Source organism: Marmota monax, unplaced genomic scaffold (genome assembly GCF_021218885.2).
Source record: "Marmota monax isolate L192 unplaced genomic scaffold, Marmota_monax_Labrador192_F-V1.1 WCK01_AAM20220418_F8-fsc00147, whole genome shotgun sequence".
Taxonomy (NCBI): domain Eukaryota; kingdom Metazoa; phylum Chordata; class Mammalia; order Rodentia; family Sciuridae; genus Marmota; species Marmota monax.
The window spans coordinates 2,987,845-3,008,951 of record NW_026693552.1 but is presented as its reverse complement, the minus strand read 5'-3'; the positions used below and the strand labels follow the sequence as shown (position 1 = coordinate 3,008,951).

The following is a 21,107-nucleotide window of genomic DNA, read 5'->3' as shown; positions in this document are numbered from 1 at the left end:
TAATAAAACGTTTTTTGTTTCTGAATATATTAATGGTACTCAAACACTAAAACATTATAGGATAGATCCATCCTCATTTTGGTAGCTACAGAAGCATGGCTGGCAGCTAAATAGAGAGAGCTTAGATTGCATTCTGAAGGGTGAACGGTGAAGGCAGAATAAGAGCAGGCACTGAAAGAACTTTTGTTCTCAGAGAGGCTCAGGACAGCTTAATCCACTTCTTTTCTGTACTCATGTGTTCAAGGACTTTACCTTTGCACTGTCAGCCTTGTAAATCACATGTGTGTCCATGCAGGCAGTTAATGATTTGATAGAAAAAAGAAGCTCTGGACCAGAATGTGCTGTCAGTCATCAACATTTTGAGCTTCAAGCGAATTTGCTTTTATAAGCCTCATGACTTCTGGACCTAACTCCGTGAATATGAACAAAATTTAAGAATATATAAAGTATTAAAAACAAATATTTAAACATTTCTAGAAACATCTAAGGAAGAACTAGAAGCAGAAGATATTATTCTTACCTTTCATTAAAATTTGGGAAATCTGATGAAAACATGTCTAACCTATTATTTTTCTTAGAGTAGTTATTGATAAAGAACAAAACATGCTTTGGTAAGTTATTTTTTTTTCTCTTGGTAAAGATAAGGATATGTACACTGACCTGCTGTGTAGTACAATTCCAGTTGCTATGGTGGCCTTTCCAGTGCACTCAGTGCTGCACCGAGTGCAGCACCACTGCAGGGCCACCAGGTAAATGGACTGCAACTACCAGTCTCCTCCTGTAGCCATGCTGTGGGTGGCCTTCAGTATTTTCATGGAACTCCAATTCATTAAAAAATAAAAAGGTTTATTGAAATTAACGGACACTCCATATGCAATATATCTGTACATATACTATAAATGTACAAATGTGTTTAGCGCTTATGGCTATTTTACTTACATAAAACAGGAAAGTGTAGATGTCCCTATCTCTATAATCAAAGTACCAGGAAGATCCCTGTTTTGCCTAACATAAAATGCTGTGTATTAACTTACAGGTTAAAGTGAGCCAAAATACGTTGGTTTTTGTAGACAGCTACTCTTGCTGCTCTTTGTATTGCTATTAATATGTCTACTTTCTGATATTTGTAAATTCATAATAATTATTATAAAGTAATGATAGCAGTTATTATCTGTTAGACACTATTCTCAGTGTTTTAAATGATTTAACTACTTTGATCCTTACAGTAACTCAGTAAAGGTGGTAATATTATCATCTCCCCTACATAGATGAGGAAACCAAGTCATAAAATGAAATGGAAATCTGACTGATGTAACAGGAGTAGTGAGTCTGTAGAAGCAGAATGATACCCAGAGTATAATCAGAATCACTGCTCTCAACTTTTACACTCCTCTCAAAACACTGATTTTTTTTTGTTTTTGAGTTAATTTAAATGATTTTAAATGACATTAATGATCTGTCCAATAGTTAAAAGTGCATGGGTTTTGAAACCATAGTCAATATTGCAAATCAGCATGATATTTATGAAAATTGGGGTTGTTCCATTATTTACACCTTGATATTACAAAATGCCTTTCTCATTGCTCACACTCTCTTCCCAGTGTCCCTTCCCCATGTCTTTGCTTTGGAAGACTAAATTAAAATTCATCTAGTGAGTCAGTAAAGAAGCACACATTTATGAGGTATATATTGCCACACAGAAAAATTAAGTGGGTTTGATCAAAGACACTTTTCACAAATAAGCACTGTCTAAAAATAACATAGAAAACGTGACAGATTTTGATAGTTATTAGCTGGTAATGGATAAATAAATATATACACACGTGTGTGTGTGTGTGTGTATAGATACACACACATATATGTATATATGTCACATATTAAGTCCTGCTTCTTTTATGTATGCGAATATATGGGATTTAACAAGTGGATATATGCTACAAATATTGGGTATAGATGCTGGTGAATTTAACAGAATATTCTCAACTTGACCAACTTTCATTAAAAGTTCTTTGTACTGTTACGAGCTGGTGTTGTGGCTCAGTGGTGGAGCGCTTGTCTAGCACATGCGAGGCCCTGAGTTCAAATGTATTGGGTCCAACTACAACTAAATAAACAAAATATTTTTTAAAATAGCTTAAAAATAAATAAATAAATAACAAAATAAAAATATTGTGTCCATGTGTATCTAAAAACATTTTTTTAAAAAGTTCTTTGCATTGTTACTTGATGTTGGATTATGCCTACTGTTGTATTTATTTTTTCATAATATTTTGTTTATTTTTAGCACTTAAAGCTAAATCTTGAAGTAGATGACTTATGTAAAAGTGTTCATGTTATGTCCTTGTAGTAAGAATTTTTTGAAGATACAGAACTGGAAAGAGTTATAATGTTTTCAAGAAACATGCAGGATATTGGGGAGATCAATATCTTCAAAAAAAAAAAAAACATGTAGACTTAGTTTATTTACTTCCTGTTGCTTATGGGAGATTTCATTGAGCACTGTCCTCATGCTGGGTTCCTTCCCTCCATTCACAGGTCAGTTGAAGATAGAGTCAGATAAATTCGAATCAGAATGCATAGTGCAGTATCTCTGGCATTGGGGTAGTGAACTGTCCCTGTGTGAGATGAATATGAAAAGTGGCTTGGGTTCTTAGTGTTAGTAAGGAGAAAAAGTTATTCCAGATAGAGGTCACAGAAAACAAAGGCAAGAAGACAGATGTCATTAGCAGTGAGAAGGAAGGCAGTGATGACAGTGAGAGATTGAAGAGATATTTGAAGGCAGAATAGACAACATTATGATTGATTGTGTGTGAGGAGAGAATAGTGGAGGATGATACTATGAAAATCTGGTATGGGCATTAGAGATGTTCAAATGACATTGATTGGTTCAGATGACATTGGTTCAAGTTTTGGGGGAAAGATTATGATTTTTATTTTCATTATGTGTAATATTTCCTGTTCACAATCAGGAATCTACCTGGAGATGTGAGAGCACTTATTCCAGCTCACTGTTAGAATCCATTGGGGGAGTTGCTTCTAGAACCCCTGCAGATACTCAAGTCCTCTGCACATAACCTACACATATCTTCTTGTATACTTTAAATAATCCCTATATTACTTATAATACCTAATACAATGTGTGTACAATGTGAGCAGTTGTTAGACTATTTTTTATGGAATAATAAAAAAATGGAATAATGGCAAAAAAATCTGTACATGTTTGTATAGATGCAAGTTTTTTCAAATACTTTCAATAATGAAGTTATTGAATCTGCAGTTATATAACCCACAGATATGTTGGGCTGACTATTTTAATTTCTTGTCATGCATCTTCTCTATAAATTAGGATCTTAGCAAGGAAAGGAGTCCTGCCTTGTTCATCTTTTTACCCATTCTTTCATCTTCCACATATCTTAGTAAGTTGTAAAAACTCAAAAATATAAAGCAGGATGAAATAAGTAAATGGATGAAGAAATAGAACACAGGAACATAAAAGTTTTATGGGCACAATCGTAAGAAATACATTAGGAATTCAGCAGAGATATATTTTAGCATAAGAATTCAGTATTCAATACTAAAAATTCTGTCCTTTGGAATATGTTCATACTTCACTGAGAAAACTAAAGTCTCTATCATATGCATGAATTTAAATGAAAGTTTAAATTATTAAATTTTAAATCATTGTCTTCATTTTTAATATTATGTATATTAAAGTAATTTTTAAAAATATACCCTATTGGAAAGTGTACTTTATCTTGATAAAGTTAATTTTATTTTGTCAATTTTATTCAAAATTATTTCTCTTCCCAGGCATTTATTTAAATATTATCCTTAGCTGTCACCATATCCCACATTAAGTAAATGTATTCATCTTTTATAATTATATCTAATTTATTTCCTAGTACTTTCAGTTAGATAAATAAGTGTAAGTACCTATCTTACGAAAATTATATATTTTTTGAGGATATAATTGGTGAAATATTCATATATAAGAGTAACTTAAATCATTATAGATACATCATTAATGCTTAATATTTGTTAATTAAATCTGTATTTAGATCTTAAAAATGCATTAAAAATAACTATTTTTTTAATTTAAAAATCACAGTGTCCCTATTCATCTATGCATTGAATATTCACTGAATATCTCTTATATGCTAGGCATTGCACAAGATACTGGGAATGTGTAGATCCTCTGCCTTAAATGTTTTCCAGCCAAGTGAAATATCTCTACAACTCAGTGGGTTTGGGAATGTCCTAGACAGTTAGTAAATCCATTCTCACCTCCAGAAAGTTCAATACCATAGAACATGATGGCCTCCCAAGAGTTACCATTTGTAAGACATCTCATTTGATTGGGAGAGAGTGATTTTGCAAAGTAACTATAATCCATTTAAACTTGTATGGCATTTCTTAAATCCTATGACTACAATTTCTATGTTACTGGAGTCAGAATAAAAATGCAGAAAAAAAGTATCAAGTTTCTTAAGAAGTACAAGTCATTATTTCATTGGTACATGAAGTTATTCTTATGTTTATAAAAGCGAGTTAACTGATTTATCCAAGTAGCAAATAAACTAATTCATTTTTACAAAATGAGCACCTTTAGATAGTAATTTCTGTAAAAAGTATAGAAATTGTTAAGCACCTGACAAAATATAGCAAAAACTGATTCATTTCCACTTTGTGAATCATATATTACCATAAATATTCAGCATTGGCTTTGTAGTTATTAAAAGGGTCAATGAACAGGAAAACCATTTTGTAAGCCACTAAAGGAAAACTACTCAAAGCCGTGAAAATCTTTCTCCTTAAACAAGACTTGAGAATAGATAGAAAACATTTCAATAGTCAAATAAGACTATAGAAAAGAAGCTAAACTACAGTTTCTGAATAAGTATTCAAAGTAACAAATTGAAAGCAGCATTTAATGTTCAAATACAAATGTTCAACCTTGTTCTTGTGATGTTAACCCTCATATTTGGAAAAATATTGTTAAGAATTGAATTTGTTATTAAAGATTCAGAGTAAATGGCTGCCATTGGGAAATTAGAACAATGATCAAAAGTGGATAAGAAAAATTGAAGAAATGCAAATGTTATTTGAACAAAAAAATTCATTGCTATTTAAGTTAGAGTAGACGAACATATACCTATTATTTCCTGGAATTTTAAAATCATGTAATAGATTTAAAAAATTATTGATATTAAAATTGGGGGATACCTTAGTATTATATTAAGAGTGACACAATGGACTAATGATTGATTGCCAATATTACACAACTTTTAATAGCAGGTTCTACTTCATTCTACAGTTAGCTCAAAGTGAATTAGAGAGAGGAAAATTATCTAAAAGATATAAGTAGTAAATTAGTGATTTTTGATCTTTCCCCCAAAAATGTGTTACATTGATTCCAATTGCAAGGATAATTTAGTTTAAACCCTTTAGTTTATGGTTTGCATTTTCATTACCACCATCTCACATTAACTTCTTAATCAATTTCCTTTTGAAATTAATAATCATGATTGCTGGTAAGTAACCAAAATATCATGCTTTTTGCAGCTGGATGAAGAAGCCTCGATGTGGTGTACCTGACCAAACAAGAGGTAGCTCCAAATTTAACATTCGTCGAAAGCGATATGCATTAACAGGACAGAAGTGGCAGCACAAACACATCACTTACAGGTATGAGAACTGAAGAGGAATTTTCTTTTCACTGTGATTTTTTTCTTACATTTTGTTTGATATTTTCTGAGCATGAACTACATGTTAACAAATAGTGATATGATGTTATCATTAGGAATTTAAAACTGCAATTGAGAAGAGATTGTCCATTTGGGGAATGGAATGGACCTTATTGGAAACACTTGCTCTCTTTAGCATACCATTTTTTAGGTTTTGAATGAATGCCAGTATTCTGAGGGACTTTCAGAAATATTATAATATCTGACAAACACACATAATCTAAAAAGTAATTAAATATTTAAGTAATTACTATTTAAGCACAATGTCTCTGAATCTATTAATAATCTTTAAGTATCAATTTAACCACTTTGCCTTTTATCCTTTTGGTAATGGCTCTAGGGGATCTTGCTTTTGCATTGTTTTCAATGATGTAAAGTGCCTTCCAACCTAGAGTGACTGTTGCTTCGAGTGGAGAAGTTCATCTTTGTTCACCTGTTCATTGAACAACTGCTTATTGAGTTTCAGTATGAACAAAGAACAGTGCTAGGCCCTGGGGATATAGCAAAACATGGGAACCCTGTTTGTCTTCAGGAATTTACAGTCATGTGAAATTATAATTTCACGTGCATAATTATGTGAATGTGATACCTTTATGAAAAGTATGGACTGGATGCAAAGGAAATGGAAACCAGGGTCATCCAGTTCATCTTTGAAAACCAAGGAGGTCTCTTACTACAATGACTTTTAGCCAAGACCTGCACAAAGAGCAATGGGCAGGATAAATGGAGAGGAAATGTAAAGAAACATCACCATCAAATTACATGGTTAGAGAACTTTACAGTTAAAATTCTTTGTGTAAAAAAAACTCCTCATACGCATGTGCTTAAAACATAAAATTTAAAATTCAGTATACATTTTGTCTGTATAATTGGAATGTGCCATTTGAATTTACTTTGGTTATTTTGGGAACACTTTTCATGTTACTTTATATTCTATGCCGTCTTCCCAAATAGCATAACCCTGAATTATCGTTTTATGCAAACTGTTGAAAGTATTTCTGCAGGTAAGACAAATCAAAGACAAAACAGCTTTGGGTCAAGCCCATAAAGTTGGTATTACCAGTATTGAAATTTGTTTATAGGATTTTTTTAAAATTCACAAACTTGTTCTACCATCTCTGTAATCTGAACTTCCATAAAATGTTAAGAACGTATTATGAAGATTTTTAAAATGATTATTATTTTTTAAAATACTTATCCCTTTTCATGTTCTCTGAGTTTTGGGAATCTGTGATTTGGTCTCTGTCATTACTTTTAGGACAGTCTCAGTAATGAATTACTTCTGTTCTTTTCTTTCCTCTTCTGGTATTTTCATTATATCTCTTATATCTCACAGTTCTTAGATATTCTGCTCTGTTTTTAATTATTTTTCTTTGCTTTTCTATTGGGGAGTTTCCATTGACATATATCTTTAAGCTCAACTGATTATTTTCTTGACCATGTTCAGTCTAGTAAGCCCATCACATGAAAATAATTCTTTATTTGTTGACAGCACATGTTATTTTATGTCTAGCATTTTTTTATTCTTAGAGTATCTGACCCTACTTATATTACCTATATGTTTTCTTTTTGTTGCCTATTTCTGCCATTAGAATCCTTTATCATATTGATTAGTTATTTTTTACATTATTTGATAATTCTAAAATTTCTGCTATATCTTAGTTTTATTCTGATGCATATTTTCTCTCTTATGTTTTCATTTGACTTTTAGCAAGCTTATAGTTTTTTGTTGAAAGTTGTGCATAATGTATTAAACAACAGAAACAGGGTAAATAATCCTTTATGAGATGTTTTATGTTTATCTTTGTAGGAGCTAGGCTGTTTTTAATATTTCTGTAGCTGAATTTCTCTGGTATTCTCTTTTTGTCTTTCTATTTTTAATGTCTCTACTAATTTTTTTTCTTTTTTATGTAATTTTTTTTTATTTATGTATGATAGCAGAATGTATTACAATTCTTATTACATATAGAGCACAATTTTTCATATCTCTGGTTTTATACATAGTATATTCACACCAATTCGTGTCTTCATACATGTATTTTGCATAGTAGTGATCATCACACTCCACCATCATTAATTACCCCATCCCCCCTCCCTTCCCTTCCAAACCTTCTGCCATATCTAGAGTTCATCTATTCCTCCCATGCTCCCGCTCAATATTCCACTATGAGTCAGCCTCCTTATATCAAAGAAAACATTCAGCATTTGGTTTTTTGCATTGGCTAACTTCACTTAGCATTATCTTCTCTAACTCCTTCCATTTACCTGCAAATGCCATAATTTTATTCTCTTTTATTGCGGAGTAATATTCCATTGTGTCTATATGCCACATTTTTTATCCATTCATCTATTGAAGGGCATCTAGGTTGGTTCCAAAATTTAGCTATTGTGAATTGTGCTGCTATAAACATTGATGTGACTGTGTCCCTGTAGTATGCTGTTTTTAAGTCCTTTGGGTATAGACCAAGGAGAGGGACATTTGGGTCAAATGGTGGTTCCATTCCCAATTTTCCAAGAAATCTTCAACCTGCTTTCCATATTGGTTGTATCAATTTTCATTCCCACAGCAGTGTATGATTGTACCTTTCTCCCCATATCTTCGCCAACACTTATTATTGTTTGTATGCATAATAGCTACCATTCTGACAGGAGTGAGATGAAATCTTAGAGTAGTTTTGATTTGCATTTCTCTAATGGCTAATGATGATGAACATTTTTTCATGTATATATTGATTGATTGTACATCATCCTCTGAGAAGTGTCTCTTCAGGTCCTTGTCCCATTTATTGATTGGGTTATTTGGGTTTTGGGTGTCTATTTTTTCTTTAGTTCTTTATATTCCCTAGTGATTAGTGCTCTATCTGATGTGTGAGGGGTAAAGATTTGCTCCCAAGATGTAGGCTCTTTATTCACCTCACAAGATTGTTTCTTTTGCTGAGAAGAATCGTTTTAGTTTGAGTCCATCCCATTTATTGATTCTTGATTTTAATTATTGCACCAAAGGAGTCTTATTAAGGAAGTTGGGGCCTAATCCCACATGATAGAGGTTAGGGCCTACTTTTTCTTCTAATAAGACGCAGTGTCTCTGGTTGTATTCCTAAATCCTTGTTCCATTTTGAGTTGAATTTTGAGCATGGTGAGAGAATAGGGGTTTAATTTCATTTTTTTGCACATGGATTTCCAGTTTTCCTAGCACCATTTGTTGAAGAGGCTATCTTTTCTCCAATGCATGGTATTGACACCTTTGTCTAATATAATTGTAGTTTTGTGGGTTAGTCTCTGTGTCCTCTATTCTGTACCATTGGTCTACCAGTATGATTTGGTGCCAATACCATGCTCTTTTTGTTACTATTGCTCTGTAGTATAGTTTAAGGTCAGGTATAGTGATGCCACCTGCTTCACTCTTCCTGCTATGGATTGCTTTAGCTATTCTGAGTCTCTTATTTTTCCAGATGAATTTCATGATTGCTTTTTCTATTTCTATGAGGAATGTCATTGGAATTTTGATTGGAATTACATTAAGTCTGTGAGTGCTTTTGGTAGTATGGTCATTTTGATAATATTAATTCTGTCTATCCGAGAGCAAGGTAGATCTTTCCATCTTCTAAGGTCTTCTTTGGTTCTTTCTTTAGGGTTCTGTAATTTTCAGAAGCAGTATGTAATCTTATGATTAAATCTCTTTCTAGTGAGCCTGACTCTCTGGGCTTGACCTTCAAAAAAGTTCCCTCTTTGCCGCCTTCCCTCTTCCTTTTGGTGGGACAGAAAGGATAGAGGTAGCTTCCTAGTTTAATTGCTTTTCACCTAGATCAGGTAAGGCTCTGAAAAAAATAGTTTTCTTCCAAGGCAGGCTTCATTATGGAGATTCATCCCTACCCTGTATGCATTTGAAGAGCCTGGCCATCCTTCCTCCCTTTACTCAAATGGTCTTCACTTCGAACCTGATGGGGCTTCTAGAGGCAAAGCTCATGAGTGTGTTGAGGAGCCCCTATGCTTTGTCCCTGGGTGTTTTGAATTCTCAAGCTCCTCCAGGCTTCTATTCAAGTGTCCTATCCATTTCCTGGCTTTGGGGGCTATTGGTATTGGAAATTTCTGATTTTATGCATTTACCCCTTTCTCCAGTTTGCCTTGTGGCTTCAAGTATCTGATAGATTGAAGAAGCATTCATTTTGGGGAGTGATGACTTGTGTGCAGTTTACATCTTAATGCAGAACACTGAAAGTGCATAGCTATCTTTGTAATAAATCAAAATAGACAATATATACATATGCAGTGTGCAGTCTTTAAAAAGAATAGCACTTAACATAGACACAAAAAATATAAGAGCAAAGAATAACACTACCATTGTGAGCCTTTTATATAGAAAATTATGAATGTTTATTGAAAGATGTAACAGAAGGCCGAAAATAAATGTAGAGGAATATTTTACTCTCTATAGAAAAAATAAATATGGTGAAGGTTTAAGTCTTCCACAAATGCATTTTAATCCAAACCAAAGCTCCACCAGAGTTTTGGGGCATAATGGAACACACTGAATCAAAAATATCTTGAGGAAGAGTGAATGCCAAGGAAAGCATCAAGGTGCTTTCACGTAGTAGATATGAGGACTTATTTCAAATCAATACCAATTAAGAGTACTAATTACATGGCATAACCTCAAAGATAGACAAATAGGCTAGTAGCACAAGCAAATGATTAGAAAAACAGACTTACACATATCAGCAAAATTTATTTATGCCAGGGTAGATTTATTAGATCAGATGGAAAGGATGGGCTACTTCATTTAGAAAATTACTGTGATCATTGGTTATCCATATAGAAAACAATAGAATTCATTTTACACTCCAACCACGTTCAAAAGAAAGAATTGATAAGTACCATAAGCTTAGATAATTCCATGTATCAATACTCATCGTTTCCATTTCAGAAAGTAGACTTTTTGGTTGATTTCCAGACTCTTGAGAGTGCACCCTATTCAGTATCTCTGAATCCTATGATACTGACCATACATCTTCTTTTAAAGAAAGAAAGGAAGGAAGGAAGAATGGAGGGAGGGAGGGAGGGAGGGATAAGAGCTGTTATATTTAGAATTGATTATAATAATTTCACTTTAGCTCGGTTTCTGTACTGACAATAACCTCAAACAGTTGTGTACATTGAAATAATTAGGTATTTGTCCCTGGAATCTCTAAGGTTCTACATAAGGACAGCATGTGGCTGAACCCTGTTTTAAAGTAAGAAAGACCTGGATTTTAATCCTGAGTCTGAAGCTCACTACCCATTAAACCATAATTGAGTTCCTTATATCCAAGTCTCATTTTCCCTACATGTAAGTGAGAATTGTAACAATACTTACCTCACAAGGCTTGGGGAAAAACAAGTAATGTAATGGAAAAAATAATAAATTGTGCACAGTGGTTGAAACATTGTAGATAGCAAATGCCAATTCTCATCAATGTTCCTTTTAATTTATTGAACAAGTCACAAAAATACTTAAGTATATTTTAACAGGAATATAGAAAGTCAAGAATGAGAGTTAAGAACATTTAATTTTAAAGTTAACATTTAAAACGTATTAAGAACTTACCTGATATATAAGTACTATAAAAACATTTGCTACTATTTACTTACTATATTTAGAAATATAAATACAAAATCTGACATTCGTGCCCAAAATATAGTTATTCATGGAAAGGATAACTGAAGTGTTCCATTACAAGGTGCAGACAAGATTTGGGTGTAGAATCTAGGTTTTATTTGATAACAAACTCATTATAAACCAATGGCATATTGTGACTCTGAAAAAACTAAAATTGCAAGAGTACATTGATAATATTGATAGACAGCAAATTGTTCCTGATGCTAATTTCTCTGTTTGGTTTGTTGACTACACCTTTTGTCATGAGCAAGCCATGCCATCAACATAGACCAACACATTTGTGTCTTTCCATAGTTTCAGGATTTAATTAATAACAATACTTTCACAGGCTACACTACTTTTTAGGTGCGGTACTTTACCAAATACTCAAAAGTCACCTGGTAGTCATAAGCCAGACAAACACAAGTGGTTTTATTCCAGTCTTAATTTCTAATCTCTTTAACATACAAATTACACTTCACACAATGATATATACACATCATTGTGTGTGTGTGCATGTGTGCAAGCATATATAATAGAAAGACTAAGAAAGGGTTAATACAGCTGCAGAATTACAGGATGCTGAAATCAGAGCACAGGCAGAGAGAAAGGGATGCAGATTTTGAACCACCATAAATGATCAGATAAGGACTTTAACTCACCAGTTACATGGAGTTTTCTAAGCAAAAGGTCCAGAGGGATGGCATTTTCACTTTGAGAGTGTGAACTTGAAGTGTCAGCTTGAGGTGTCACCTTGGAAGAGGGCCATGTGTGTGTCATCATAGGCATGAGAAACTGCACTCTGCTGAAGCCCAGGGACAGAGATTCAGAGATTTGTCATCTTTGAATTTTTGATAATTTTTCTGGGTTAGGCTCCTGATGTGTGACTAGGTGACTGGGTCAAAGTGCCACTGTGTCCAGTCATGGGAGGATTCTCCTTTTATGGATCTTAGGTGAGGGGATAATGTCTGGTGGGATTAGCAAACCCCCATGTCTGGTGTTCTTAATATGATTTGGGATGTTTATGTGACAAGGGATTCCTTGACTTAGTTGATAACTTGGCACATAAAAGTTATTTATCAGTTTGTGCTTCCTGCTTATGCTGGACAGATGGTGATTGCTTACTTTTATAAACAAGGTGTGGAGTCATTCTACCTTGGCACTTGTTCTCTAGTAGTTCATGGCCAACTAATGCTTTTCAAAATGGAGTAACTGGGTTTAGGCACAACCTGAAAACTGCTGTTCTGAATATATCATGGAGTGACTCCGAGCAGCCAGCTCCCCACACTTATCATGATGTATATATTCTCTTATGGCAAACACATTTTTTATTGCTTCTTGGCAAACCAAAGTACACCTCTAAATAAATCAAAATGGTAAAGGGCACTGAATGTAGTCACATGAGGAAGAGTTCAAGATTAAATCTAAAGTTTGCCAACATGATATAAAGAATATTTAGAGGGGAGATTTCCAGTTATTCTCAAAATGCTTATAGTCCTTTAGAAAATATAATATTTTAAATTATTGGAAAATTAACCATCATATCAATCTTCTCCATCATTCGTGCCATTTAAATTAAGAAATTTATATTCATTTGTCAAGTAAATTAGAAGCCATTTTTATAATAGTTGAAGTTAGTTGCTGAATAAATTCTAAGTAGGTTTTGCTTAAGCTTTTTCACAAAATAATAGAAACTTATTAACAATTTTATTAGAGATTTTATTTCCCAAATTTGATGAATACTGTATAAAATCGAGTAATTTTTTTCAGAGTTCTAGATTTCAAAATATTATGTAGTGGAGGGGCATTGGGACAGGAACCTAAATTGCTAGGTGAGCCTATTTTTAAAGTCATAATATATTTATTCATGTAATGCTATGATATGTTATATTGATTAGTTTTGATTTTCACAGTATATTCATCCTTTAGCTACCCTTGATTTTAAATGAATGCCTCTATGACAACTGAAAGCACACTAGAAGTTATTTTACTTTAATAATTTAAAGTACTCAGAAGTTGCTAAAGAATAATCAGTTTATTAGGAGAAATGTTTTCATCATTCCCTCTGAACTCAAAAAGCACACTGAGTTTGATGATCCTGTTGACTTCAAAGAGAACTCAACTCATGTGTCCAGGGGACACATAATAATAAACTGAGAAAGGGACCCTTTTTAAATTAGACCCAAGGTATATGTACTTAAATCTGTCTTGTCTAGAAAGCCAGCAACTTGAGAAATAACCAATTATTTAATGTAAGTTTTGTTGGAGGGATTACATATTTAATTTACATTCCCTGACAATTTCTGGTACATAAAAATGTTGTGAAGCCATGACTATACAAAAATAATACTAATAAAAGTAAATTAGTTTGTTCAATTTATCATGATAGAACATTATAATTTATTCTCTATATATTCTCATAATTCAACCATGATATTTATCTAGTTTATATTCTCAGCAAATGCCTATTTTCCTATATAGTAGATTTCCTTTAGTTGATAATAATTTTGCATAAAATATTAGTGAGCTGTTCCAAATAAATAATTTTCTGTTTAATTGTAAATGCTATTTAACTTTCTTCATATAAAAATAATTTTGACACAAGAATAATATTTTTTATTGCAAAGGTATATAGCTATTTTTTCTTGTTTTCTCTATTAGAGATAAAACAGTAATGTAACTTTGAGATTTATCAGTATATACAAAAATGAAAGGATCAATAATCTTAAGTATGTAGAATTTTTATTCTGATATGAATTTGATGATGTTAAAACTAGAAAATTCTAACTTTGCAGAGACCTATTGTCAGCTAAATGACATACATTTTTTTTTGCCAGTACCAGTATTCTGATGAGTAACATCTAGAACTTTTCCCTTCATCAATTTTATGTAAAATTGTATAAGGTGTGATCTAATATCAAAGATAACTATTATCAACTTTTTATGTTAAATTTCCAAAATGTATTAAAATTGAAGTTTAAAAGAATCAGTGAAATAGAATAATGAAATAACCAGATACAGACTTGAGAAAAATAAACCCATTGTCTTAAGAAGTATATTAACTTTATCAAAAAGAAGAAAAAGCAAGTAAAATATTTTAAAATTAATTTAGCTTTGTTAAGTTTTTCAGAATAAACTTTCATTATATTCATTTTATAGCATTTCTTTTTTGTTAGTATATTTAATCTTTTGCGCATCCCTTATTAGAATTGTTCAGAATATCAGTCTATTTTATTCTTATTACACATGATCTCTCTGTGCACTTTTTATTTTAGATATTAGTAAATACAAAATATACCTCTCAATGGCATAAAAGTTTCTAAACTCCTGTTTTTGTTTGCACCGGTTTCAGAACTTGAGCTCTGATTCTGAAGCACATTTGTATGTCTTATATTTATTAATGACACCACATGTATTGTGTTGAAGTATTTTGGAAGTTCATTAGTACGTAGCTTCAAAAAATGCAAGGATGTATTTTTCAAATCCAAACAGTGCTCCACATTCATTATTCTTTACTGTATTTTTGCTTTGTTTTTTTCAGAATCATTGTGTACTTGTATATAAGTCATACTGATAATTTTATTTTTCCTATTTGTATTATTATTTATTACTTGAAGTAAACAATTAATTTCTCTTTTTCACATGGAATTCATCACCAATCCACATTAACAGTTCTCTTAGGAAATTTGGCAAAATGTAATCGTTTAGAAAATATAGTAAAAACCAGTCTTATTGGTCTCCATGGCTATCATCCTTATCCATATTTCTATCTTCTCTTGTGTGACTTCTGAAATGTTTTATTATTTCCATTCTTGTCCCCTCTCCATTTTCCATATTTGTGACTGGAATAATATCAAGGAACTTCTGTGCTTAAAATTCTGCAGTGGCTTCCCCCTTCACAGAATGCAATCCAATTCCCACCAGTCCTCTCTCATTTTGTATCATTGTCTGTCATGTTCATTTTACCCCAACTCACTCAGCAGGCACATGCTCTGAACTGACCCAGTTTGCTTGACCTGCTTATTGTTCCTTCTGGTGGGAAACTCAGTACTGGGTTTCTTTTCATTCCTCCTGTCATTGAAATAATTTTTATAATCTCTTCACCTCACCTTCCCACCCCTCATGTTGCCACCTGAAATTATCACTGTTTTATGTTCTTTTCACTATCTATCTCTTGTCACTAAAATATGTGAGCACTGTAACAGAAGATTCTAGCATCTAGGCCAGTACCTATTATATGGTAAGTCAATATTCAGAGTTCCGACATTATTCTGCTTACCTCTTCACCCACAAAACAGGAAATTTAGAGACCAAGCTAGACATAGGTCTGTAGTGCTCAATGTAGACATTCATTCTTTCTCAAAATATAACTCAGAGAACAATACTGAGTAGGACACAGAATTAAAGCCAACTAACAAATTAACAACAGAACACTGCCTACCTTTCTCCCTGAGAAGGCATGAATTCTTTTACTCTGTTCACGGCTTGGCTGGGGTAAAAAAAATTGTGGTGCCTTCTCAGCTCTTCCTTTTCTCTCAGAGCTTATGACTAATCATAAGTTATAGTGGGTTTATCGTCAAAGCACATCCAAAATACAACTACTTCTCAGTGTCTCTTCTACTACCACTGGTCCAAAGCGCCTAGACTTGTAATTACAATAGTTCCCAATGGGTCTTCCTGTTTCAACTTTTGTTCTGCTTTAATATATTTTCTACATCATGGCTCAAGTTATCTATTTGAAGAATAAGATGCTCCTGATGCTGCAGTGACTCAGAGCAATGTCCTGACCCTCACCCCACCCGCTTTCTAACCTATACCAGGTACCATGCTATCATTTGAATTACTAAGATTATCTCCACTTGAAGACCTTCCACTTACCATTTCCTTCTGTAGTACTCCTCTCCTTCATTCCATTTCTACTTGGATTGCTTCTTTTTTCTTGTATATAATGAATAATAGTTACCATTAATTAGTCATTGGAAACCTTACTTTTCTTATAAAGAACTAGCAATAGAATTCAAGACAATGGATTCTGACAATGTTTAGGATGAAGCTTTTTAGAGCTCTCCAGATCTGACACTTAGAAAAATTTCTCTAGATTCTTATAAACCTTAACTTCCTTTTTTGTAAGATAGGTATAAAAGCCCATCTCATTGGGTTGTTCCAGGAATATAATTAGATGTTGTAAAGTGCTTGCCTGGCTTATAGTGAATGCTCAAATAATACAATTATTACTTTAGCATAACTCTTAACTGCCATTGTGGTTATCTGTACATGGTTACAATTGGGTTGCATATTGTCTCCATATTATTCTTTGCCACTGGAGAGTATATATTAAAAGTTTTTACTTTTTTTGGCAGGGGAGGGGGTACTAGGGATTAAACTCAGAGGCACTTGACCTCTGAGCCCCATCCCCAGCCCTATTTTGTATTTTATTTAGAGACAGGGTCTCACTGAGTTGCTTAACACCTCACTATTGCTGAGGCTGGCTTTGAACTCCTGCCTCAGCCTCCCAACCCCTTGGGATTACAGGCATGCATCACCACACCTGGCTAAAAGTTTTTATATGTTGATGAATAAATTTTAAAAGCAAAATAATTTTGAGTTCTATATGTACAATGACATACATTAGAGACACTGTAATTTGACTATCACTCCATCACTAGCTTCCAGTTCTTGAACATTATAGTCTTTTTGTACTAAAATATTTTCTTAGTATAAATTCATATTTGGAAGACATTATTGTTTGAAAGGGTTTGAAACTCACTTATCACTCCCATGGAATTTACCCAGTGTTGTACATTCATGTCAAGGGTTTATTGTACTGCAACGTAAAAAATATATAGACTAGGGCTAGGGATATAGCTCAGTTGGTAGAATGCTTGCCTTGCCTGCACAAGGCCCTGGGTTCAATCCCCAGTTCTGTAAAAAAATTACTAAATAAATACATACACACACAAAACACACACACACACACACATGCACACAGACTTGCCAGGCACAGTGGCACATACCTGTGATCCCAGTGACTTGGGAGGCTGAGGCAGGAGGATCACAAGTTCAAGACCAGCCTGAGCAATTTAGTTAGAACCCTAAGCAACTTAGTGAGATCCTATCTCAAAATGAAAAAATAAAAAAGGACTGGGGATGTGGCTCAGTGGTAAAGCACCCCTGGGTTCAATCCTCAGAGGAGAAAAAAAAAAAATATATATATATATATATATATGAGAGAGAGAGAGAGAGAGAGAGAAAGCTTTTTCGCTTCTGTGACTAAAGGATCAGACCAGAACTATAGAAGGAGGAAAACTTTGAGGGCTCATGGTTACAGAGGTCTTAGTCCATAGAAGGCTAGCTCCATTCTCTGGGGCTCAAGGTGAGGCTGAACATCATACTGGAAGAGTGTAGCAGAGGGAAGCAGCTCACATCATGGTGAACAGGAAGCAGAGAAGAGTGTCTCCACTTGCCAGATACAAATATATATCCCAAAGCCACCTCCTCCAGCCACACCCTACCACTTCAGTTACCACACAGTAGATCTCGATCACTCATTGGGTTAAGACTCTCACATTTCTCCTCTAAACCTTCTTGCATAGTCTCGCACATGAGATTTGGGGGACACCTCATATCCAAACCATAAAACTATATATTATATAAATATATAAATATACTTATATAAATATATACATTTATATAAATCTATACATACATAAATATATATTTATTTACATATATATATGCATATCTATTTTATGCATATATACACACATATACATACATATTAGTTTCATTTATGTTTAGTTAGAAAAAAACAAAATTATCTAGAAAAAATAAATATCTGATTAGTATAAACATAATGAAGAATAATATTGATAATATTTCATCGATTGTGTTAGCATAAGAACAAACTAAATAGTCTGATTTAAATTCATATGATTACTCAGTACATTTTTAATTAGAAAAGTTAAAATAATAGTGTATCAGAAATTATAATCTTCTGTTTAAAACTTAAGAAGTGATAATGTCTGCTGAATTAGTGTTCATAAATAAAGAAAAGCATGAGTACAATATTTGAAATTGATGTATGCAGATACAATGATGTACCTCTAAATATTTAAAAACATGAAGAAATTGAAATTTTTATTTTAAATTGAACCCGTTGTACAAGTTTGATTGTTTGGCAGATCTCCCTTTCTGCATTATTCTCCAGGAGGCAAATTGACTGTTAACCATTTAACCATTCTGCAAAGATCTTCTCACTGATAACTTTGATAATTAAACACTATACTACTGATAATTTAATGATCCCAAGAGAGTAAAAACTAGCTATGAAGACAAGAAGAATACATAAATTTCATTTTAATTTAATATTATTAGTTTTTTCCTTTACATTTTACTGAGCTATGATCTAAATCTGAAATAAGGTTGACATAATAGAGCCAAGCTAATTATTGTCTTTTCTAACTTTCAGCATAAAGAACGTAACTCCTAAAGTAGGAGACCCTGAGACCCGTAAGGCTATTCGCCGTGCCTTTGATGTGTGGCAGAATGTAACTCCTCTGACATTTGAAGAAGTTCCCTACAGTGAATTAGAAAATGGCAAACGTGATGTGGATATAACCATTATATTTGCATCTGGTTTTCATGGAGACAGTTCTCCCTTTGATGGGGAGGGAGGATTTTTGGCACATGCCTATTTCCCTGGACCAGGAATTGGAGGAGATACTCATTTTGATTCAGATGAGCCATGGACACTAGGAAATCCTAATCATGATGGTAAGTTTATATTTTTTTTGCAGTGTAAGTAGACTTATTTTTATTTTTAGAACACCCCAGGGATTTACTAATTTACAAGCGTAAGGCATTGATTCTAAATTTTCCTTTAAAGTTATAAAGCAATATGTAAGGCTTGTTATGTTTTAGAACAAGAATTGGTATGAGTCAGTAGATAATATAGTTATGCATATGTTCTTTTGGTTAAAGATTAAAACCTTACACTGTATTTGTAAATACTATAAATTTAAAAACAACTTCATGATAAAACAACTAACATGATAGTTACTTGAATAAAAGGAATGTGTTTCTAGACAAAAATGCATATTTTGATTCTGATTTTTTTAACATTCAATTATAGCATCTTAGACTTATATGATTCTTAAGCATCCATGTGCCTAATTCTTGTAAGACTTAAATATTTTTCCTCCTCTCTATTGTAGAATGTTGTTCTACTACAAGAATGCATAGCTTTGATGACAACTAATCAGCTAATAAAACTCTTAATTCCTCCTTGATGAGTTAAGCCTAGTCATGAAATGAAGCTTTGTTAATGCATTAGAAGGTTTAGTTAGCTGGATTATTGTAATAGCTTCGCATATTTAGGACACCCAGGGTTCAGTCATGTAATGGATAGAACAGAGGTTGAGTTAAAATAGCAATCAGTTTTCAAAGAAAACATAACTGTTCTTGTTTTCCAAAATAAATTATATTTATATTTTTCAAAACTTTTTATTTAAAAGACAAGAGACAGATTTATCAGGAGATTTCAAGTGTAGTGGAATGAAAAGCCAAAAACCTTGGAGTCAAGCAGATTAATGTTTAAAAGCTGGCTAAATAGCCATCAGTTCAAAAAGCCTCTGTCTGATGTGTATTTTCTTGTTCTTACCATGTAGTTTAAATAACAGGCTATGAAGAATGTGAGTGGAAGCTCTTTCTATGCAGGACTATATAAACTATATCTGAGCATCTAATAATACAATATCTGGCAATATGGTTGTTGAACCATAAAGTTTGATTCTTTGCGATGTATCTAAGAAATAAGAAAAAAAAGAAAAAAAACTAAAAAAAAAGTTTGATCCTGATATCACTTAAAATGAAGTTTTCTTTTATTTTTATCAAAGTCACCCAATCATCCCAATGAAATCACTCAGACTTCAAGTCAATTGTTAGCATTTTGTTTTTGCACTCTAAATTATTAAAAAGAGTGGTACTTCTAATGGGAGAATTTTGTTGGCACAGGCAAAAGTATGTTTGCTTCCAGGGGAATAATGGTCTTGAAGTTATGAAAACAGAAAATAATCTTTTATTGCAATTATATATCCAATTATTAAAGTCACATTATTTTTAAAATTTAAATTAATGTTTTAACTAATAACTATATATACTTCAGGACAACATGTAACATTTCCATACATGTACACATTGTGTAAAGTTTAAATAAGATTAAATATGTCTAGCTCCTTAAATACGTATCACTTCTTTATGCTGAAATTTTAAAATCTATAGTTTTGAAGTTGTGTTAATTTGGCTTTTTGGCCTCATAAATTAAAATGTATTAAAATCTTATATGAAGGAGAAAACTATCAAATTGCCAATATTTTGTCTTAGTATGCTGAAATCCTTGACAAAGAAGGGCTGTGATAATTCTTGGATGTGTGCTCTATTAGTGAGTCTTTAAGACATCAACCAACACTTTTTAAAAACAGACAAAGTTTTTAAGAAAAACTCGGTAAGAGGATTTGATGACATAGGAAATGGGAATGTTTACATTCATTTGAGTATGATCATTGCTGTGAATTATTTTTGTTTTGTATATTGTTTTTCAAGGAATGGATATATAGAAAAAAATATGAAATACAGCATGTGGCCTGTAGGTGTGCAATCACTTTAAGTCACTTGTCACTGAGAGAATCCACTGGTTTATCTGATTGCTTCCTAACTTATACTGTGGAGAT

At 32.9% G+C, this 21,107-nt stretch overlaps 1 protein-coding gene across 1 annotated transcript in view; it reads left to right on the top strand.

Annotated features, from left to right (window-relative positions):
• Positions 1–21,107, top strand: part of Mmp16 (matrix metallopeptidase 16) — a 282,987-nt gene that overhangs the window by 137,973 nt on the left and 123,907 nt on the right. Inside the window, exons 3-4 of the mRNA XM_046458638.2 lie at positions 5,563–5,685; positions 18,848–19,152. Coding sequence (XP_046314594.1) covers positions 5,563–5,685; positions 18,848–19,152 — 428 coding nt within the window. The remainder of the gene's footprint in view (positions 1–5,562; positions 5,686–18,847; positions 19,153–21,107) is intronic.